This window comes from Astatotilapia calliptera, chromosome 9 (genome assembly GCF_900246225.1).
Source record: "Astatotilapia calliptera chromosome 9, fAstCal1.2, whole genome shotgun sequence".
Taxonomy (NCBI): Eukaryota; Metazoa; Chordata; class Actinopteri; order Cichliformes; family Cichlidae; genus Astatotilapia; species Astatotilapia calliptera.
The window spans coordinates 6,230,753-6,253,870 of NC_039310.1; the positions used below are offsets into that span (position 1 = coordinate 6,230,753).

Genomic DNA, 23,118 nt, shown 5'->3' on the forward strand with positions numbered 1-23,118 from the left:
GGGATCATCTTCCTCATCGCGCTCTCTTTTTATTGTGGTCTAATTTTTTAACAGCACAAAAATCTGGCATTGTAACACGGGTGTGTTTACTTTTTATATCCACAGCACTTATATAAAAAAGTGCACACTGTCACTTGTCTTTCTTTCTTGTGAGATATATATTCTTGTAAAATACCCAGAGTTCCTACTTCAAATTCCCTACAGTATAAATGTACCTTCTTTCTTTTAAAATACCTGAAGCTACTCAGTACTTAAACGTGACTTCTGACCGTCGGGTGGTCAACAGCGTCGCAGATCATGAGCAGCAATGTGACGCTTCTGTTCATGTGTCATGTGCTCTAATCGTTTTTTAGTTCAGCCCTGCTCTGCAAAGAGGCTTTTTCATCAATGCTGCGCCCGAAGCGAGCATGCTGTTAGGTTTCTTCTAGCCGACTTTTATTGTCAGCTTTCGCTGAAAAGTGTTGAATAGAAACACAAATGAATGTATGTTTTACAGTTTTTACTTTTGACTTCTTTTTGCGGGGAAAGTCTCTGAGCCGAGCGACAGACAACTTCAGCAGCACCACATTTTTGTTCTCTGAGCGCTTCATCCATCCATTCATCCACTGCGGCGAGGATGGGGGACGCGGCGGCGGAGTGCACCATCAAGGTGGTGTGCCGTTTCAGGCCGCTGAACAGCGCTGAGGTGGCCCGCGGAGACCAGTACATACCCAAGTTTAAGGGGGACGACTGTGTGCTGATGGTGAGTGTGCGAAACAGTAAGCAGACCTTTTCACATTTTATTAACTGAAATTGTTGTTTTTTTTACATCGTTCTATATTTTGGGTTGGAAATGCTGATTTTGGAGGCACTAACAGTGGCTAATTAAGGCTAATGCAAGCCACTTAAATCAACTTGAACAGGTCATCTTCACCATGCCTGCACTGAGTTGCTGCAGTGTGACTGGCTGATGTGACTGCTTCGGAGCAGTTGAACATGAACATTCACTTTCTTTAATGTCTAAGCGCTTTTTAACATTCGTACCCCACCAACCTTCCAATTAGTAAATGACCTGCTCAACCTGCCAAACCACAGCCATCCCCCAAAATGTTCCTCACTGTAGTAAAATAGTTTAGAAACATATCCCACTTGTTTAGTAACTTGCGAACACACTTGAGCTGTGTCACATCAAGTATCTTATGTTTTTAATCTGATGCTCTTAAAGTGCCTCAGCTGAGGACACCCTGAAGGCAGAGGAGGAAGTAACAAAGCATATATTAAATATAAATAATTTGCTAAATATAACAAACATGTTCAACAAAGAAAATTTCAAAGAAAGAAAAATTAAAATCTCAAACCAGAAAACCCAGGGGGGGACACTGATCTAGAAGCAGATGACTCAAAGATGGCATGAGGAGAAAACAGTAATACAGGCTTATGTAAATGCATGGGTGGGAAATAAATAAAGACAGGAAATCAAAGCAAAGCAATACCCCCCAAAGAGCTGACCTTCAAAGTAAAACAAGACTAAAAGAGAGACCCTAAGAACAGTGGATAAAATATTACAAACACAAACTAAAAGTAGAAAACAGTGGGAAAAAAGATTGTGCAGTGAGCATGAAAAAGTAGGGCTGCTGTTGTGCAGCAAACTCTAAATTCTTGATGGTATACTTTACTATTTCTCACTGCTTCCACCTCTTGTTTAAAGGGCAAACCATACTACTTTGACCGTGTGTTCCAGTCCAAGACAACTCAGGAGGAGTTTTATAATGCTGTGGCTCAGAAGATAGTCAAAGGTAAGCTGTGCATTGGAATCTGTTCATGAAATACAAAGCCAAACCCCAATCCTAAATGTGTTACTTCTTTGTACAGATGTTTTGGAGGGATACAACGGGACCATCTTTGCTTATGGGCAGACATCTTCAGGCAAAACACACACAATGGAGGTACTATGAAGTATCAGCTGTTGCTTTTTTTTGCTACTGGTCAAACATATTAAAAATAGCCAGGAAAAGCCTGAGATTCTGTGCTGTCTTACTTTTATCATCATGTCCTGAAGGGGAAGCTTCATGACCCTGAAATGATGGGAATCATTCCTCGAATTGTGCAAGACATCTTTAACTACATTTATTCCATGGATGAGAACCTGGAGTTCCACATCAAAGTATGTAGCTGAGCAACGAGGCAGGCGCACATGAAAAGATCTGATAAAGTCTCACTGTGCGCTTTTGTTTTGCAGGTTTCATATTTTGAAATCTATTTGGACAAAATTAGGGACTTGTTGGATGGTATGTACGGGGCTCATCATCAGTCAGACCCTGTTACAGAGACCATGATTCATTCTTTGCTTTCATTTTCCTCCACAGTGTCAAAGACCAACCTTCCTGTACATGAGGACAAGAACAGGGTCCCATATGTCAAGGTAAGACAGACTGAGTGCTTCATTTTCAAGGCACAACATTGTTTCTGATTAAACTCAAAGTCTGCAGTCATACAGTCACAAACTTCTCCCTGCTGGTTCTAATGCATTAGTTATGAACAACAGAGCAAAACAATGATGCTAATGTGATAGCTTACCTACAGGGTTTTATGTATAAAGGGTAAGAAGGCTTTACAGATCATTGTATTTCATTTGGCATTCAGCTATAAGTCGCATAGACCATGACTGCATGAAGAAATCCAAGGAGATACAAAAGCTACTGAGACCATGAAGCACTAGCTCTCCTTTCATAAATATCCAGTGGAGACTGTTAGCGTGTCACGGTCCCTTCAGCTAATAAATGTGTCTCTATAAACCAGTCCTGCTGTGGGGCTACTGAGAATAATATTTCCTTGTGATGTTCATGTGTCCCCAGGGCTGTACCGAGCGTTTTGTCTGCACTCCTGACGAGGTCATGGAAGCCATAGACGAAGGCAAAAATAACCGAAGCGTGGCTGTCACAAGTGAGTTCGTACATTGCGGCCTCTCATGGGTTCATCCTCACTGAGTCTCCTGACTGTTGCCACACTCCCAAAAGCTGAGCCAAGAAGACATCTGTGAAAAACACATTAAAGTCAGGTTCTTTCTAACCATGGGTACACGATTTAAACTGAAGCTGAGCTGACTTAATTATGCACTTATTTTCTGAATTAAATGGATCCCATTATGGCATCAGTTAAGTTTGTTGGAAAATTATAATTTCTGTAAACAGACATCTGCATATGAACATACTGTCAGGATCCTGGGTCATTTGACCCAGCGTTCTTAGTTTTCCTGTGTTTCTGTATTATGTCAAGTTCATTTGTGATTTATTCTATGGTTCCTAGGTTTTGATCCCCTGCCCCTCATGTTTCTCTGTGCCCTCTGTTCTGTTTAGTCTTCTCTGCCCATGTGTTCCCCCTGTGTTGTTGCCTTCTGTGTCTCCCTCTGTGTGACTGTCTTATATAGTGATGTGAGTTATTGTGTTTTGCTCCCACTCCTTGTGTTCCGTGTTTTCCTCTTCCCTTCGTGTATTTCTTCATGTGCTCTCCCCATGCTCTCTCTCCCCTCCTGTCTGTGTCTCTGTTCTTCCTGTGTTACGTTTAAGGTCCGCATCTTGGGTTAGTATTTTCAGCTCTGTGCCCTCCCTGTCTTGTTATGCATAATTGTCCTCAGCTGTGCTCCCCGTGTGTTCCCACCTCACTCATTACCTTCTGTGTATTTATGTTGGAATCTCCCTCTGTTCCATGTCGCTGTGATTTTGCATTCACCCCTCGTGTCTGAGAGCCTGCATTTTGGGTCCAACTCCTGCCCGCCACACAGCGATTCTTGACACATACAGAATCTGTAAGCATGGGACAACATTTTTGGTCCTGGAAGCTGGAAGCTGACTGTTTGTATCTAGTCAGACTTTGGTTGCATGCAGGTCCATGCATAGAGCCACTGTGATGGTAACAGACTGGTTCTTACATAATGCATTTCTACAACAGTTCACACCAGCACTTGTTTCTGCTTTCTATGTAACATTCATACTCCAATGGAAGCACCAGTGAGCAACTTCAGTATCTTGCTCAATGATACTTTGACATGCAGACTGGAGCAACCACCAGTCTTCTGATTAGTCGATGACCTGCTCTGCCTCCTGATCTGCAGCCACCACAACAAACGTTTTTGCTCTACCTGAGATCAGCAGGATAACACAGTCGGAAGGTCCTGTGTGATTTCCTAATTTAACGCTGTGACATGAAGATTAAAGGAGATGCTGATCTGCTGGGAAGGCAGCTGTGCTCACCACTATACCACCATTCCAGATGTCAAGGATTGGTTTTGGACTTTGGAGTTTGCATATCCTCCCTGTGCCTGCAGGTTTAAAAATACCAGTCCATTTCCATTTATCTTTCCACTCAGCAGGACATATTCTATGTTCAATAATTCCATTAAAAAGGCAAGAACAGCATATGGACAGTCAAGAGGTGTTAGAAGATGTGAGGCCTTTTAGATACCAGTCAGCTACAGCTACCTGTGTTAGTCGCAGCTGGAGTTTTTATGTATTCTAGTCTGGTTAAGTCTCATTCTTTTACCTTGGTAATCCCTCAGAAAAAACACTTCAATGGGCCATTATTTTTATAGCGTGCAAACCTAGAATAATATAATCAGTAATAACTGTTTTTTTGTTTGTGTGCCCACATGTACATTCAGACATGAATGAGCACAGCTCCAGGAGTCACAGCATCTTCCTCATCAACATCAAGCAGGAAAACAGTAAGACTGAACAGAAATTAACCGGCAAGCTGTACCTCGTCGATCTGGCTGGGAGTGAAAAAGTATGATCCTCAGTACTCCTCCTCCTCCTCCTCTCTGACCTCTCTCATCTTCATAACCTCTGCAAATGTGTTTTTTCCCAATTTCAAGAGCCCGCCTCTGACTTGAACCAGCTAAAGAGTAGCTTTTAAGTAGTTGTTTATTAATAGAGTAGAAACCAGGCCTGATTTAAAACTCAGGGTGGAAACAGCTCTTTTACTCTCATTTACCTTTTCCCTAGTGGCAAAGTGTGTCTGTATTAAATGGATCGGTATGATAAAAGTTTAATGATGCTATCGTGCTGCCACTTCAGTTCAGGGGGGAAACTAGAGCAATCTTCCATCAGTAAAGTGTAAAATGTTAACAGACCAGTCATAGCGCTAAACCCCGGGAAAGCCATTGACATGCTTTGTCAACTTTCTTTTACTAAGCTGATCTTGTTAAAAGAAAAAGGTTCTGAGCATCTGTTATGTGACACAGTTTTCAGCTTCACTATGACAATTGTGCTGTTTTTTTGTTTCAAAGGTGGGTAAAACTGGAGCAGAGGGTACAGTGCTGGATGAAGCCAAGATGATTAACAAGTCCCTGTCTGCACTGGGAATTGTCATCTCAGCTCTGGCAGAAGGCTCGGTGAGACAGTTTGCGACTCTGCTTGGTGAAGCGTTAGAATTACTGCCACTCCAAAATGTGATTCAAAGTTTATAAATGAAATTCGTAAAAAGGAGAGGCTGAAGTGAGTTTATTATCACAAATGTGCTGATTCGTTCATTAGATATTTTGATCCCATAAGTTATATTTGCATGAGCATGGTGACAGAGCTGTGAAGTGGGGTGGGATTACATTAGCTCTTAACGGCTTCTTGTTTGCGGTGGTCATGGACAGGCTGACAGAAGAGGCCAGGCAGGTGTCTCTGTGAACCATTATGTTTACACAGGACATTTGGATTTGTGGTGACAAAAGAGAGCAGGTGGATGAGAGCCTGGAGAGGTGGAGGTATGCTCTGGAGAGAAGAGGAATGAAATCCAGTAAATCCCAAAATGTTGATTCTGTTCATCTGGACGTAGCGTTGTTCATCCAGTGGTGCTAGTTTCAGTCATTGTGCAATGTGCTCTTTATAAGGTTGGGGAAACCTGCAGTCAGCTGAGACTGAGGAAGTCACTTGGATGAGCGATGAAACGTTTCTCCCACTGGAAACGCTCCGTCCAGATGAACAGAATCAACCTTCTGGGATTTACTTACCTAAATGATTGAGCATGCATAAAGAAATCCAGTAAAAGCATGACAGAATGCATGTGTGTGAATAAGAAGGTGGAGCAGAGGTAGTTTAAATACCTTAAACCATCCAAAGCAACAGACAGTGCACAAGAGAGGTGAAGAAGAGAGTGTAAGCAGGGTGGAGTGGGTGGAGATGAGCGTTGGGATGATTTGACAGAAGGACGGCAGCAAGAGTGAAAGGGAAAAATTACAAGATGAAAGTTAGACCTGCCATTATGTATGGTTTAAAGACGGTGGCTAACAAAAAAAAAACAGGAGAGGTAGAGCTGAAGATGCTAAGACTTCCACTGGCAGTGACCAGACTGGACCAGATTAGAAATGAGTTCATCGGAGACAGTAAAAATGAGCGGTTTGGAGACAGTTATAGAGGCAAGGGTGAGGTGGTTTTGATATGTTCAGAGAAGGGAGAGTGGATATGAAGGATGTTGAATATTGAGCTGCAAGGCAGGAGGAAAAAATGAGGACAACAAAGAAGATTCATGGATGTAGTGTTGTATGACATGCAGAGAGTTGGTGTGACAGAAGAGGATGACAGGGACAGGGTGAGATGAAGGCAGATCGCTGAATTCGAAGAATTTGTTGTACTGTTTCTGCTGATGTCTGCGCCTTAAACACTTAACACACTGGATAAATGTGCATATCACCATGTAATGTGTGCAAGATAGATGTTGATCTACTGATCACATCATATCTCCATTTTCTTGGTTATTACTATGACTATTTCCAGTTCTGGGGGGACTATCAGACCAGATTGGACCTCAAAAAATTATGCTAAAGATGAGCACAGCATGCTAAAATGTGAAGGCAAAGGTGTATATTTATGAAAAGTTGTGAAATCATCAGAGTGCAAACCACCTGTGTAGCTGTTTAGGTTAAAGGACTTGCAATACTGTGGAACAATCTTGTGTGCAAAAATAGGAACATCAGCCTGCAGCTGGAGACATTTTTTAAATATTTACTGTTTCTTTTTATTGTAGGACGGCATTATAGAACCTGAATACATTTTACATACCATAGATTTATCATAAGACCTGATCTAAGCCACCCTGAATATCCCAGGAGTTGCACCTATTTCAAAGCTCTAGGAACCCTGAGATGAACCATCGGCCTACTGCTCAGGAGCCTCCATAGAGGGTTTTTATATTGCTAAAATGTTACAAATTGAGTATATTATATTTTGTAAGTGCATGATAGTGGACTGCAGTCCTTAATTTAAATTGCTCAGTTACATTTCATCACAACAGCCTTCACTGTTGTAAATGCTGTTTGTGACATGCAGAATTATCATATAATGCGACATATGGTCCCTCTCAATCCGCCTAGTCCTACATACCATACAGAGACAGTAAGATGACCAGAATCCTGCAGGATTCCCTGGGAGGGAACTGTCGGACAACTATGGTCATTTGCTGCTCACCTTCGGCTTACAATGATGCAGAGACCAGGACTACATTGCTTTTTGGACAGAGGTACGTAGACACAAACCTGTCATCACATCTGTACAAATGATGTTACTGAACTGAAAGGTGTTCCACAAATAGCTACGTTTTAATATTAAAAGATTAGAGGCAAAGAAGACTGTGGTCTAGAGTCATAAATATGAATGATCCATAGGTTTGGTGTCTGACTCCATAATTCAATTCAATTCAATTCAATTCAATTTTATTTATATAGCGCCAAATCACAACAAAAGTCGCCTCAAGGCGCTTCATAAAGACAGGGCACCGACTTAAGCTCAGAAACACCGACCTCTGAGCTGGCTCTGCGGTGAAACCAGGCTCAACTGTGTGCTGTTAGTATTCAAAACAGACCGCTACCACTTTCTCACCTCTGTGTCTCACCAGAGCAAAGACCATCAAGAACCAAGTGACTATGAATGTGGAACTGACAGCAGAGCAGTGGAAGAGCAAATGGGAGAAAGAGAAGGAGAAGAACAAGACACTGAGAAACACAGTCACCTGGCTTGAGAATGAGCTGACCCGCTGGAGGAGCGGTGAGGGCCACAGGCTGTATTATGTGTGGGTTATGTGTGGGTCATTAAAGCAGAGGCAGAGGAGTTTGCAGACATATGATCATTGTTTTTATGTGTTTAATGTTAGTATGGATATGTTCATAACAAGGTTAAATCTTGTGTCCTTGTGTTTAGCAATTAGAGTTGAGCTGCACATGGATCCTAACAGGAGGCTTTTAAAGAAAGAGCTCCTTGTTTCTATATTTAATAACGACAAACAGTCCCCCGGAAAAATATGCAAGACCATGCCTGTCCTGCACTAATGCTACACATGAAGGCTCGTTAATTTTGACTAGTTTTCCTTTCTTTTTTTTGTATTAAGAACCTGTTAAAAAAAGGATTCCTGTGTGTGCAGTCATAATATTTTCTCTGATGGGGAGCTATTTAGGGTGGAAACAGACCTTCTTATATCATCTTTCTGCTGCTCCCTGCAGGAGAGAGTGTGCCAGCGGATGAGCAGTTTGACAAAGAAAAGGCCAAAGAAGAAGTCCAGGCCCTGGAGAGCACCCACCACAATGACAAGACGCCACCCAAACCTGCCCTGAGCTCCCTGCCAGGAGTCAAACTCACAGATGCAGAGAAAGAGAAGTACGAGGCGGAAATGGCCAAGCTCTACAAAGAGCTGGACGACAAGGTAACGAAACAACGTATGTATGTGTGTGTGTGTGTGTGTGTACGTGTATATATACATGTATGTATGTATGTATGTATGTATGTATGTGTATATATATGTATGTGTATATATGTATGTATGTATGTATGTATGTATGTATGTATATGTATGTGTATATATGTATGTATATATATATGAATGTGTATATATATGTATATATTAGAACATGCAGATAAAGTGCAATGCAGTAGCAACTGACAGATTTTTTAACATATTTAAATAGACATTACCTCAGGCAAGACATGCTATTAATCTCCAGCAGGATGACAGTAAAAACTAGAACACTGAATCTATTTCGGTAGTACTTTGACTTTGTGAGAGCAGGATGAAAACTATGAAAGGTTTCACAATTCCTGTCACATGAAATTTCACAATATCTTCACTTCATCTTTCTCTTTTGTTTTAATAATGTAAATTCATTCTTGATATTGGAATAAAGAGAATATATTTATGTGAAAACCAGCATTCGTCTTCTAATTAATTGTGGTGAACTTATTTCTTTTGACCAGCAGGTGGTGCAACTGGTTGCTGTTCAGTATTGCTCTTTGGCAGGAGAATTATGTGAATGAAACATTACTGGATTTCTCTTTTCCTCTGCCTTTCCTGTAGGACGATGAGATCAACCAGCAGTCTCAGTTGGTGGAGACGCTGAAGCAGCAGATGTTGGATCAGGAGGAGGTGACACTGCATCCGCCTTGCCTTCCTTTCTTTCCTTTCTTCCTTCCCCTGTGCCTTCCCGCTGTTCCAAATCCCCCTAGGCACTCCTGTTAGCATAAACCTGGTGTGACAGCTGATTGCAGACCATTAGTAGCCCTGCAGGAGAGGTCAAACTGTAACTCACCCTTAGCAAGCACAGGAGCCTCACCAGATTGAGCACATTTTTCTTCACTGTTCACAAATCTGTTTTGTGGTCCCTGCTGTTGATACATTTTTTAACATACTTTCAAACCTGACCATAGGAGAGCATCACTGAGCATCATTTACCTCTCCTAGCTATTAGCATCCTCTCGCCGTGACCACCACACGTTGCAGACGGAGCTGAACCGGCTGCTGGCGGAGAATGAAGCCTCCAAGGAGGAAGTGAAGGAAGTGCTGCAGGCCCTGGAGGAGCTGGCTGTCAACTACGACCAGAAGAGTCAGGAAGTTGAAAACAAAACCAAAGAGTTTGAGGCTCTCAGTGAGGAGCTGAACGAGAAATCGGTGAGCAGCTTGAAGCTTTGGGGGAATTTGCTGGAAGTAAAAACACTAATCCTAATCCTAGATGCTTTGTGATGTGTGTTATCGTCCACCACTAGAGCTCCTTGGCCTCCATTGACTCAGAGCTTCAGAAATTGAAGGAGATGACCAACCACCAGAAAAAGAGGGTCACTGAGATGATGTCATCATTACTCAAAGACCTGGCTGAAATAGGCATCGCTGTGGGAAGCAATGACATCAAGGTTCCCAGTTTGGCTCTGATACACTGTTTCATATTCAGAAAAGTGACATTTGGGTTAAAACTATGAAATAACAGTGCTTTAGACCACAAGCTAACAACTTGTGGTCTAAGAACTATCAACATCATCAGGTATTCAGGTGATCCTTGCTGAAAATGAGGATGGTTTTGCATAGGCTGGTTGCAAGCACTTAATTCCACTGTGGATGTATCTCTCATTCAATTTATTTAGTGGATTCAGTCAGAAAATGTAGAACATGAACCTTGATAAAGTTTCTGCCAAAGTAGAACTTCAAATCAACCTTTATTATCACAAAAAAAGAAAAGCACCCAATCTTGAAAAATAAGAAACAGAAACTAAACTATGAGTGTTGAATTTCTGCAGATAATGACTTTCAATAGTCCTTAAAAAATTGGTAAAACAGATTTGGTTGAACCAACAGTGTGAAATTGATTGATTCAAATGTAAAACTGGTAAAAGCACAAATATGCTCACAGAAAACGCTTCAGCAGACTAATGTTCTGCATATTTTATGATCAGACGACAGTCAATCAGTTTGTTGTCTAGTTTTAATAGGAATTGTGAGCATCTTGGTTTGTTTCCACTGGTTTCCAGTGTATCTCCAACTGCATGCTCTTCAAGAAATTTTGATAAACTCCTAATCTATTTTAAACTCCATGGATGGTCTGAGTGGGACTGAGTCTGAGGAATGTCTTTGACCTACGTAATGTTCTCTCACGTCCTCAGCAACAGGAGAGCAGTGGTCTCATTGACGAAGAGTTCACTGTGGCCCGTCTTTACATCAGCAAGATGAAGTCAGAGGTGAAGACCATGGTGAAGCGCAGCAAGCTGCTGGAGAGCACACAGACCGAGACCACCCAGAAGCTGGACGAGACTGAGAGCGAGCTGACTGCCTGTCAGCTCCGCATCTCCCAGGTAACAGCTGCTTAACAACTGCTGCCATCTCAGATGCTGTCGCCATAGTGACATATAGTTAAGATGTCAGATTATGTGGTTCTATATCAATAACAATGGGGCCTAACAATTGGGTCTGGCCTAAAAGAACTGTCATTTAATTTGTATGAGTCCTTTTCATGTCTTTCGTTGGCCGGTCGTTGTTTAGCAAGAAGCCAAAATCAAGTCCCTGACGGAGTCCCTCCAGAATGTGGAGCAGAAGAAAAGACAGCTGGAAGAGAATGTGGACTCTCTCAGTGAGGAAATAGTCAGGACCAGGGCCCAGGGTGAGCAACACACTCTCTGCTCTCCATTCTGTTTTTGCACAAGGAGCCCTGTTTGGCTAAAGGTTTGTTGTGGAGAAGGCAGTGAAACTGCTGTAAGAGGTCCTTAAACTAACTAATAGTTGTCTGTATAGCAGGGGTGGGCAATCTCAGTCCACGAGGGCCGGTGTCCCTGCAGGTTTTAGATGTGTCCTCGAACCAACACAGCTGATTTAAATGGCTAAATTAGCTCCTCGACATGTCCTGAAGTTCTCCAGAGGCCTGGTAACGAACTAATCATGTGATTCAGGTGTGTTGACCCAAGGTGAGATCTAAAACCTGCAGGGACACCGACCCTCGTGGACTGAGATTGCCCACCCCTGCTGTATAGTGACTCAAATGTTTTAGGACATAAAAGCTAAAGCAAGTGGGTACAGTGGTGCAATGGTGACCTTAAAACAAAGTCTCACACACTGATTTTAAAAAATAAAGTCTTGGAAACAACCCTGAATAAAAGGATTTAATCTTCTCTGGTGTTTTAGGGCTATTGACCAGTCAGATAGGGTAAAATCCACATTTCTTTAAAAATGTATTTATTATATGTACCGGCCACTTCATTAGGTGCACCTTGACCCCTTTTGTCTTCACAGCTGTCTTAATTCTTTGTGACAACTCACATGTGAAAAATATTTGGATACATTTTTTGTTGTGCATCGCGGTGCAGCAGGCAGGTCCCAAATACAGGACACAGAGAACAGAACTCAACCTTAACGGTAGTTTTACTGGTGGCTTCATAGGAACCAAGGTGCAGAATAATAATAGAACTTATTAACTAGGAAAATCTCTTTGGAAACATGGAACTCACAGGGACCCACGGCAAGAGGGACAATGTGACAAAGAGCAAGGGGGAAACTCAGACAATTGATACACAGCAGGTAATGAAGGGAGAGGAAACAGATGGGAAACAAAGTGGGAACAAATCAGGAATAACAAGACAAGGGAAGTTAAACTTGACACAAGACTATCACAATAAAACAGGAACAAGCATACACACTGAGACCCAGACTATGACATGCCAAACTAACACAGGGATAGAAGATTAAACACAGAGACAGAACACAGAAAGACTAGACAGACACGGGAACGTCACTGGGGGAACAAAGGGATCACAAAAGATATAGATTTAATAAGCAAGAAGGTGAACTAGAATCCTACAAACTGAGAATATAATAAAGGGCAAACTTAAAGGTATCCTTAAAACCATAAAGAAACTTAAAATCCTGGGTCCAAGATCCAGGGACCATGACATTTTTATTGTTTTAAACCTGAATTTGTAAAACTAAACTTGAATAAGTCATAAGTATTGATTATTAGCATTGAACGTTCAAAGAAGTATCTGTGTTTATGGATTTCCCTGAAAGTCATGTCAAGTAATACCTGTTTCTCCTTTAAATCTTGTTTCCAGTAAACTATGAAAAGGGTTTACATGACGTGGCAAGCTTAAGAAAAATACTGTTTGTACTTGTTTGTGCCATAAGAAACTAAAGAAGATCCATTGTTATATCCCAGTTGTTCCCAATAACATGGATCATTTCTTCTCCTTCCAGAGAAGGTTAATGCCATGGAGAAAGAGAACGAGATCCAGTCTGCAAATGAAGTCAAGGTACTGTAACACGTACAAAGTGTGATTGCCCACCTCATCTCATGCAGTGACTAGCTGTTTTTTTCCGTGTCTTCAGGAAGCTGTGGAGAAGCAGATCCAGACTCACAGAGAGGCCCATCAAAGGCAGATCAGCAGCCTGAGAGATGAGCTTGACGCCAAGGAGAAGCTTATCACTGAGCTGCAGGAGTAAGACACCACATCACCTAACGCTTGTCTCTTTGAGCGAAACTTACATGACTCGGCTGATTTTATCCCTGACCTCTGTGCAGTCTGAACCAGCAGATCATGCTGGAGCAGGAGAGGCTCAGAGTGGAGCATGAGAAGCTCAAGGCTGCTGACCAGGAAAAGAGCCGCCAGCTGGAAGAGCTCACGTAACATCTCTCGCGTTTATTTAACAGGAAAATGCACACTTGTTTAGCAGAACTGTTTTCCAGTCTTATTAATGCTTGTTTCATGTGCTGCAGGGTGCAGCAGGACAGGAGGGAGCAGGCCAGACAGGACCTGAAGGGACTGGAGGAAACTGTGGTCAGTTATTGCCACAAGTTTTGAAATCTGTATTTGCTTAGAAAATGAGTTCACCCACTACACAACAAACCTCTTATGTAAGTAGCTGTTAGCAGTAGTATGTTGCTGGGCGATTGTGGCTCAAGAGTTTGGAGTTCACCTTGTAATCGGAAGGTTGCCGGTTTGAGCCCCGGCTCGGACAGTCGTTGTGTCCTTGGGCAAGACACTTCACCCGTTGCCTACTGGTGGTGGTCAGAGGGCCCGGTGGCGCCAGCGTCCGGCAGCCTCCCCTCTGTCAGTGCGCCCCAGGGTGGCTGTGGCTACAATGGACCTGCCATCACCAGTGTGTGTATGGGTGGATGACTGAATGTGTAAAGCACTTTGGGGTCCTTAGGGACTAGTAAAGCGCTATACAAATACAGGCCATTTACCAGGCCATTTGCTATGGAGATTTCGATCTCCACCAATACAACAGAGGTAAGAGGAAAAACAGTAACATTTTTAACATTCAGCTAGCATTAGCAAATATGGTCACTTCTGGTGTGACTGTGAGTATGAATGGGTGTCTATGGGTGGGTGGATGAATGGATAGATGGATGGATTTGATGGATTATGGAAAGCCTTTCTAGTGAAATTGGTGTAATTAGTTTCCTTTAATCAGCTTTAATCATGTGACCTCTTGCCACATTCATGTATTTTTGCACAAAGAGTAGTGGTGCTCAAAGATGTAATTTTTGGGAGCAATAATTAGGTATGAACTGACATGATGTGACATCTCAGTACAGCCTCACTATTATTTTTATGGCTCACTAGCACAGATATAACCCAGATTTGTTGCCAGCAGCAAATGATACATTGTGACATGAGTTTGGAGGGCGATTTCTTGTCACCGTTATTCTTTGCAAACCTGTCTTTCTTGTCTTGTGTTAGGCACGGGAGCTGCAGACACTTCACAACCTGAGAAGGCTCTTTGTCCAAGACTTATCCACAAGATTAAAAAAGGTACAAGTCCTCAAAGTGTTTCTATGATGGAACACATTTCAGCTCTCGGAGCAGATATGTAACCTCCCATTCCCTGAATGTTGCCATGGTGGATCATCACAGTAATTGCCATCTTGTGATCTGATTTGTCATCTGTTAAGACTCCTGTCTTACACAATATCACATGAGCTCTTCTTGCCTCGACCACGACGTTTACCTGGAGTGAGTCAAACAGCTCCATATTTCGCTCATGCACCGGCAACACTCCCATTAAATCTGCATCCTTAATGAAATTTTAATGAATCCAGGGAACACAACAGAAAGTGTCTGCAATAAGTAGGCCATCTGATTCTTCAAAGGTAGCAGCTGTAATTTAGGGACCTGGGCCCTCAGTGCTGCTCATCTCCTGCCTTCCAGCGGAAGCTTGATGAGACAAAGGCAGAGCAGGCTTTCCTGGAGCACACAGAGAATATATTATGCTGCTGTACTCATCCAAAAACTGCTACTTATCACCACATTAAGGCACAGATGGGATTATCTGGAGCAGGGCTCTTTGGTTACAGAATTATTTTTCACTTTGACACGGATTTGAAAAACTGAAAGCAACAAAATAAATTACATAGATAACAAAGTTGTTTGCTGTGCTTGGACAGAATGCTCAGATGGACTCAGAGGACACAGAGAGCAGCGCTGCCCAGAAGCAAAAGATCAGCTTCCTGGAGAACAACCTGGAGCAGCTAACCAGAGTTCACAAGCAGGTAGAAATAGATGCAAGCAAAGTGAGACGAGTGTCTCCCACTCAAACTGGCATCTCAAGGTTAAAAGCTCTATTTTTTCTCTTCTGTTTTAAATTCCACAGCTGGTACGGGACAACAATGACCTACGCAGCGAAATCCCAAAGATGGAGAAGCGCCTGCGGGCCACCGCTGAACGGGTCAAAGCCCTGGAGACCGCCCTAAAGGAAGCCAAAGAGAATGCAGCCCATGACCGTAAACGCTACCAACAGGAGGTGGAGCGCATTAAGGATGCCGCCAAGCCTAAAAACATGGGCAGGAGAGGGTCAGCACAGATAGGTAGGTGGCACCACTGTTTTAAAAAGCGACGTCTTTTACCAGACTAAAAGGTAGCAGTTAGCTAAGCTTGATGTAATCTTGCTGTTTGTTTTGAGATCAGGTATGACACATTATAAAAATAATTCTCAAAAGCTATATAGATGTTGATAATCCTGGTACCCTGGGCAGATTATATAATAAATTTCATCCAGATTGACTAACAAATCTAGGCGGAGTTTGGGACCAGGGAACATATATATAACACTATGATTATTATAGTAGGTTTTGTACGTTTTGTAGTTTTTTTGTTGTTTTGGACAGGATCAGGCTAATCATTGATCAGTGTTTTTTATTTTTATGCTAACCTAGGCTAACAGCCAGCTAGCTTTAGCACTAAAGTGATAAAGCTAGGCTAACAGCCGCCTAGCTTTATCACTAAAATGATGCATATACGTCAGTATTTTATTAATGTTCTCATCTGATTCTCAAACAGAAAGAAATTAGTGTTTGGGTTTTTTAAAAATATCAGTGGGCCATTAACCTTCCCTCTGTAAATGATTGTTATTGTTTCGCTGTGTCCAATCCAGCCAAGCCTATCAGACCTGGTCAGCTGCCAGGGGCTCCCATAAACTTCAGTGTCAACAGGTCCAACCTCATCCAGAACAACCACCCTACCGGCATTAAGGGAGGAGGAGGCAATAACAGGCAAGAAAAACATGCACCCTGTTTCCCTGCAGTCCCAGGTTTATGAATTAGCGTTCATGTTTGCTTAATCCTAATACTTTGAGTAACCTCTGTCTGAAGATGGCCTCCCAGTTTATAATTAGCTAAGACAGATGGGCCAAGTAAAGGCTTTTTGAATAATGGCTCAATTACAGCTGCCTTAAAAGCCTCTGATACGTATCCTGTTGATAGAGATAAATTAATCATATTGAAAATTGATTAATTCAGTCTTGTAGAAAGGGGGACACAAAAACGTGACAAGCCAGTGATGACCAACTTATCAACTCTAAGATGATTCATGTTTCTTTTCTCATTCATTCTTTTGCATCTATCCACAAGTTTATGGATTTCATTATTAATTGTTGTCAAAATTTCTCCCCCTCACAGTCCCTGATGGTACTAATACTCACTCAAATACAAAACCAAAGAAGCAGACTGACGTGGACATCCATCAGCTGAATCGTTGCACTATTCTTCCAATGTCTAAATGTGTATTTATTTACTGTACATAAGCGCAGCATAAGCTGCAAAGCTGCTCTTTTAAGCTCTGTAAGCACTCATAACGTGTAATAGTGTCCTGCAAAATCCACTTTTATTATGACAGGCTGGTGTGTTTCCTTTTCCCAGGCACAGATAATATTTTACATTGTGCCAACATGCATGTACATACAGTATCAGACCTTGATGGCCACCTCAGCATGAGAGCAGAGATGAAAACAAGGCTGAACGAAGGCCTTGATTCTTTCGTCTGTTTGTTGACTTATTGATTGGTTAAAATGTGACATGTGCAATTCACAGATGTCACAAAAACTTTTGAAGGCAAAAAACCCCCCACTTTAGTTGTACTCATAGGAAAAAGGAAGTTTTGACAGGACTCTGTGCAGTCCACTCTTACTGTTCCCATAGGATTTACGAGGGCACATAGTAGCCAGGTGCTGCTAATCAAATGCACTTGATTAACAGATCATCAGCGAGTGTGAGCGCCTCTATGAAACAGATGTTTTGCCAGTTTGCTAGTCTGGAACATTCGGATGTGTTTTAATAATGTTCCACAGTTTTCCCAGGGGAAAATCACCAGAAATTCACCCCAAGGTCAGATTGTGGAGTTTTTGGAAAATCTGAAAAACAAAAAAAACCCTGCCAAGAGCTACGTCTCTTAGCATGCTAAATGCTAACGTTCATGACAGGATGATTAGGAAATGACTGCACAAGTATGACTTGTTTGGAAAGGTTGCCAGGAGAAAGTCTCATCTATTGGAAAGGAAGATGGCAGCATGATTTAGGTTTGCAAAGTTGTATCTGAAGGAACTGCATGACTTCTCTGGGTAGATGAGGCCAAGTGTGAGACCATCTGTCCAACAGCTTAAGCTTGGCTGAAATTGGGTCATGCAACAGGACAATGGCTGAAAAAAAGAAAAGGTGTTGTTTTGGCTCAGTGACAGTCCAGACCTCAACCTGATTGAAATGTCCTTATGCATAAATTCAGTTCAAAACTCAACAAACTGAAGCAATGTAAAGTTGTGTTGGCCAAAATTCTCACATGATGTAAAGTTATACAGAAAACAATTACTGCAAGTTAATGCTGCTTAAGGAGGTTATACGAGCTACTGAATTGTGGGGTGTACTGAGTTTTTCACTGGACTGCACAGACTACTGTGAAAACTTTCTTTTTCACGACTGTGTCTTAGTTTATGTCACTGAAGTTGCACTGCTGCATTGCAGCACCTTTTGCTGGAGACAGCAGAGGGCAGGAATGGCATAAGCATAAAGCATGACCGTGTCTAGCATTATAGAACAGAGAATGATCTGCCTATGTGTAATTGTTATTATTGTAAAGATACCTCAATAAAATCAATCTGGAACTGCTGTCATATTTTGGTGTGATAGCTTAACAAGCTAATAACGATGATGCTGAAGCAGCAGTTTTTTGTCCCTTAAACATTTAACATTTTATTAAATGAATCTGTTACTACAGTGCTGGGTTCAGCTTCCACTGCAGTTTTCAAATGTATATATTAATAATTATTAATAAACTTTAATTTGAAAGCTTGCTTGGTGACTTTATTTCCTGTACCATCGGGATAACTCAATGGAGGGGGGGTTAGTTCAAGTTCAAGGTTCTTTATTTGTCACATGCATAGTTATACAAGTATAACACACAGTTGAGGAGATGAATAAACTACACAGGAGTATATGGGGGGGGGGGGGGGGGCACCTATTAAAGTGAGCGGTAGCAAAGGAAAAAGCTTATACTGAGTTGTATGTGAGACTGGACGCTGAGGAAGGAGAAAGGGACTTGTGGTGATTGGCTGCAGACAGAGATTGAGTATGTGCAGCATGATTAAGAATAGAGATGGAAATGTGCTAACATATGACGAGTGTTGAAAAGGTGAAAGGAGGACTTTGATGAGCTGATTAATGTAGAAAATATGAGAGGGTATGAAAATAAACAACCAAACAGGAGGAAAAGAAGACCACAGAAAAGATTGATGGATGTCATGGGCCAAACACAGGTTTGACAGAGAAGGATGCTTGGGATAGGGTGACATGAAGGCAAATGATCCACTGTGGCAATCCTTAAAAAGAGCAGCCAGAAGACGAGTAGGAAAATAAATACAAGAAAAACAAATTCCCTACCTAACACATTAGGTGGGGAATCCTGCCTCAGAAAATTCTGAGCATCAGACACTTGGTTTCCTGTATTTTGGGAAGTTTTTTTTTTACTTTCAGTTTAGCGCGGGAGACACAACTCAGGCACCATTGAACAGTTTAACATCTGAGTGAGATCTAAACTTTGACAAGACTGAGACAACATCAACGGGAGCTGAAAAAGGTCCTGGCTGTTCTTTTGCGTCATACCAACTTGTACCACAGGATGGTGTCCTAACTCAACCAAGGCAAGTCACTGAAAGCATTCCTATGCTGTTTTCCAGACACTCCCGAGTTAGCCTGTTCCAGCTTTAAAGTCAGGAAAGTGAGAAAAAACGGGATTCGTTTTCTACTGTTTATATTGAAGGCCGCCATCTTGGATTGCTAACTTGTGGTTGGCGGGGCTGCTCTGACTCTCTGAGTAGGAAATCCAAGTTGAGTTGGCATTCCAAAATTCCAAAGAAACAGCAAAAGCGAAAGGAACAGCAATACGCATGGAAAAGTGCAATGTTGCCCTCAGTGATAAAAGTCTGAATTAACATTTTCTGAAAAAACTGAAAGCAAGTTAGCAAGTTGCTAGCACACTAGCAAAACGTTAAAAAAAGAGCAAAACAGCCAAAAAACCTCTCTAAACAAGACTGATGTGTACTGAAATCAGTGCTCGGAACTGTCATTTCCTCTTTACAACAACATGTTGTGTTTTAACACAGAGTTGTTTATGACACATTCATACATTTTTCTAAGATACTATGGTTGTAGTGTTTTTGCCAGAGGCTAAGTCTGGGTGAGTGACTCCACTGAAGCCTCCCTGCTTCCTGGCACTAAATCATTCATGTTCCTGCTTGGATGGTAAAACACTCTTCTTTGATCACCAAAAGAAATTTCAGCTCAGTAGCCTATGTATGTTTGGTGATGTTACACGATTTAAAGACTGTGAGAATTAAAAGCCTGGTTCTGAAGGGAAATAATTTCATCTTACTGTCATGACCTTTACCTTGAGGAAATTTACAACTATTCCAAGTTTACCAGATCAAAGTCAAAGACCCCCAGGGTGTTCGGCCGGGAGAGGCCAGGGAGACCTCGAGGCTCTGAAACCCGTCTATCAGCGTTGACAGACGGGCGGAGTGGGAGTGACAGACGACTGCTGTGTTAAATGCCCCAACTGCCACAGGGTGCAATAAAGTACGCGAACTCAAACCGGAAACAAGTTTGTTTGTTCATGAAACTAAAGGTCCATCAAAAATCTAAAAACTATTCAACTGAAAATTTTGCTGATTACTTTATCACATCATGTAGGATTATAAACGCAAGTTAATTAACTCCCCAAGCCTTCAAGGATTTGTTTTTTTTACACAGTAAAATTTTCTTCCTAAAAAAACAAAACAAATGTGTGTTTATGTGTGAGGATTTCCTCTGAGATGAAATGTGTATAATATGATAATATAGTAGCACAGTCCAAGGACTACAACTCCGTTCAGCGAGGAGATTGTTATGCTTGGACAAATTAGTATTGCGGAGTATTGTGATATAAATTTTAGTGAGCAAAAATATAGATATAATAAAATGTGTTCTTTACGATGCAAATTAACTTCAAAACAAAAGTTCCCTGTAAAGTTCCCGTAGCATAAGACGAATAAAACAATAAAATAACCAAGAAATATAATTATCTGTTGCTGATTTGATAACCGTGTTTTTTGTTTTTTTAAATAACCTCCAAAATGTGTAAATAATGCACATTTGATATTTTTTAAATAAAACTCTTTTCCATTGTTTTGTACATTTGTGGGTACAGAGTCTGTCAGTGCCCCACAGCTGTGTGACTGCATCAAGCGTAATTCATTTTCCAAGAAATAGAAAAGTGCAAAGGCAAGGTTGTCTGTTACTAATAATATTATTATTTTTGTTATGATTATATAAATATGGCTCTTATGGTGATAGCGTTATCGTGATTATCGAGAATTTGACGGAGGCAGATTTATTTTGGCAATTATGACCGGATGTGCGCTGTTTCCGCTCGGAACTTGACAGCCTGTGGAGAGGCGGCGGATTGCGAACAAGCTGGCTGAAGGACTTGAGGTCTTCTGCGGACTCAGTCGGAGCAGGCGAGACTGAAATAGGTTAGAAAAAAGTTCCCTCGGAGTACCTCTGCGGTCGGCACGAAGCACGGAGAGACGAAGCGGGAGTTTCTTTTTTCTCGAGGTGAGTGATTTTATCCTGGCGGGGCGCGATGGTCAGCGCGAGGCTATTGGCTTCTGTCGGAATTACTTTGTTGCTATGGCACGCTGTTGCAGAGCGCGCGGTGGTTCGTACTCGAGTGAACCTGCAGTGCTTTTGTCCACGCATGAAGCTTCTCGAAAATACCCCGAAAATGTCTGCTAGTGGGAAAATAAACTAAAGAAACGTTGTTGATATTCTACTGAGAGGGTAATTAAAGGTTCCACGTGATAGCATCACTCCGTGTTGATGGGCTAATTTCCTCTCGGTGTTTTTGGTTATTTGTCCCGGTCCGGGAGGCGACATAAATAGGAGGAGGGGGCTTTCTTTGGCAGGCATGCCCTCCTCTCCCCTCGCTCCTGGGAATCCTTGGTGATGTCGATTCGGAGACCCTTTGTCATGAATTCACATGGATTAAACTCCTTTGTGTTGCGTTACTGCAGTGTGTGTGTGTGTGTGTGTGTGTGTGTGTGTGTGTGTGTGTGTGTGTGTGGAAGGGACCCTACCCCCCACCTATACCGCCCCTCACCATCGCCTGCCCCCTCAGGCATGCTCTGAGCCCCCCCTACAATTTATAGACTGCTTGCCTTTAGAGGGGGCTTTTCCAGTGCTGTGTCAGGGAGAAGCAGCGTTTATTTCCCATTGATGCTCATCATATGCAGCAAATAACCCGCATAGATGGGATTGCAATGCAGCAGCAGCAGGAGCACATGTTGGAGTGGATGCTGCTCATCCACACATCTGCTTTGGGTGAAGCATAGGGACAAAGGCAGTGCAGGTCTCAGGGTGTTTCTGCTGCTACAGTGGCTTGTCTGCAGATGTATGCAGGTAAACGCTCTGGTCGTGATCTCCTTACTTAATATTCTTCCATCTACACCCACCCAGCTGAGAGACACTGATTTAACATGTTAACGGTGTGCAGCAGTGCAAGTCATAAACATGTTCGTTAAGAATCTTTAAAAATGTTTTTCCAGAGACCTATTTCTGTCACCGGATTGTTGTCACTGGTTGAGGATTTCGAACCACCTGGCTCCTCTTTTAAAACTCCACAAAAGAAACACAGTAAGTTTATGGTTATCAAGGTCCATATCGACAGGGACAGGCAGTATTTGCACAACATCCCTTTTTTTTTTTTTTTTTGTAAGAGTCTGCTGAGCAACAAGTTGGCCAGTGCGCTCCTGTAAAGCTGCACAGTGCTGTGACACCCTGCTGTGCAGTGCTGGGGATTTATTTCCAACAAGATTTACTCTCGAGTCCTCTGCCAGAACCACAGCAGTTGAAAGGAGAGACGAGGAGCTCCATATTTCAGCTGCATTCTTGCTGAGAAGTTGCTTTTAATAATTAACAGTAGTGACTAGTGGAGCTGGGGGCCCCTTCCGAGGCTAGTGATGTCATGCTTGATCTCCAGCCAGTTTCTCTCGGTTTATGCTCCCATTAGAGCAGATTTAATCGTTTGGTTTTGTGGTCATTTGTGGTCAGTGTGGGAAATGGTTTTCCTTGGGTATATTTGGGAGCCTTTCAGATAGGTGCCTCAGCTTCACATGCTAGTAGTTATCTGTTACAACCTTGCATACTACTACGTACGCGATCAGGGACCGAAGAGCTTAAACTCACTGCTCTCTGTGTTAGCTTCCTGTGATGAAGTCAGGACAGTGACTGCCATGCAAACTATGGTGATAATGGTGTTATCACGTGGAAGCCCTAACAGGCACGTGACTACATCTTTGGCAGCTTTGCTCATGGTGTCAACTGTAGATTGTGTCTGAGTGGTGCATTCTTGCCCTTGCATGTTCCTGAAGAGACGGTCATTCATAAAGGCTGATGCATGTGTAATTTGACATTACAGTTGGAGGTTGTGCTGGGACAAGCCTGGACCGGGCTGCTTTCAGAGACACACACCCAGAAAGCTGTGGCTTGATGCAACTGTAACACTTCATAGTGTTGAAACAGATGAAACAGACACTATTAAAGCTCATTATGGA

At 42.2% G+C, this 23,118-nt stretch overlaps 2 protein-coding genes across 6 annotated transcripts in view; both read left to right on the forward strand.

The window, feature by feature from the left end:
• Positions 1-220: 220 nt before the first annotated feature.
• LOC113029553 (kinesin-1 heavy chain-like) lies at positions 221-17,671 on the forward strand. The gene is made up of 26 exons (XM_026180447.1): positions 221-742; positions 1,688-1,775; positions 1,852-1,925; positions 2,039-2,143; positions 2,219-2,267; positions 2,346-2,401; positions 2,835-2,922; positions 4,637-4,761; positions 5,264-5,368; positions 7,337-7,482; positions 7,858-8,006; positions 8,459-8,658; positions 9,307-9,375; positions 9,691-9,897; positions 9,993-10,136; positions 10,881-11,069; positions 11,257-11,374; positions 12,958-13,013; positions 13,090-13,199; positions 13,283-13,384; positions 13,478-13,538; positions 14,448-14,519; positions 15,152-15,256; positions 15,358-15,571; positions 16,138-16,255; positions 16,661-17,671. Exons 1-26 carry the CDS (start codon positions 617-619, stop codon positions 16,665-16,667), a joined length of 2,883 nt encoding a protein of 960 aa, XP_026036232.1. The 5' UTR covers positions 221-616; the 3' UTR covers positions 16,668-17,671.
• A 3,235-nt stretch (positions 17,672-20,906) lies between these two features.
• arhgap12b (Rho GTPase activating protein 12b) overlaps positions 20,907-23,118 on the forward strand; it is a 63,786-nt gene continuing 61,574 nt past the window's right edge. For all 5 annotated transcript variants that reach the window (XM_026179146.1, XM_026179148.1, XM_026179149.1 and 2 more), the window contains exon 1: positions 20,907-21,121. The gene's annotated coding sequence lies outside the window, so the exon portion shown is untranslated. The remainder of the gene's footprint in view (positions 21,122-23,118) is intronic.

Bases quoted from the DNA above. Each gene is read 5' to 3' on its own strand.
- LOC113029553 (XM_026180447.1), top strand. From the start codon at position 617: ATGGGGGACGCGGCGGCGGAGTGCACCATCAAGGTGGTGTGCCGTTTC. The intron at 5,369-7,336 runs GTGAGACAGTTT...CAATCCGCCTAG, and splicing joins CAGCTCTGGCAGAAGGCTCG to TCCTACATACCATACAGAGA. The intron at 13,385-13,477 runs GTAACATCTCTC...CATGTGCTGCAG, and splicing joins CGCCAGCTGGAAGAGCTCAC to GGTGCAGCAGGACAGGAGGG.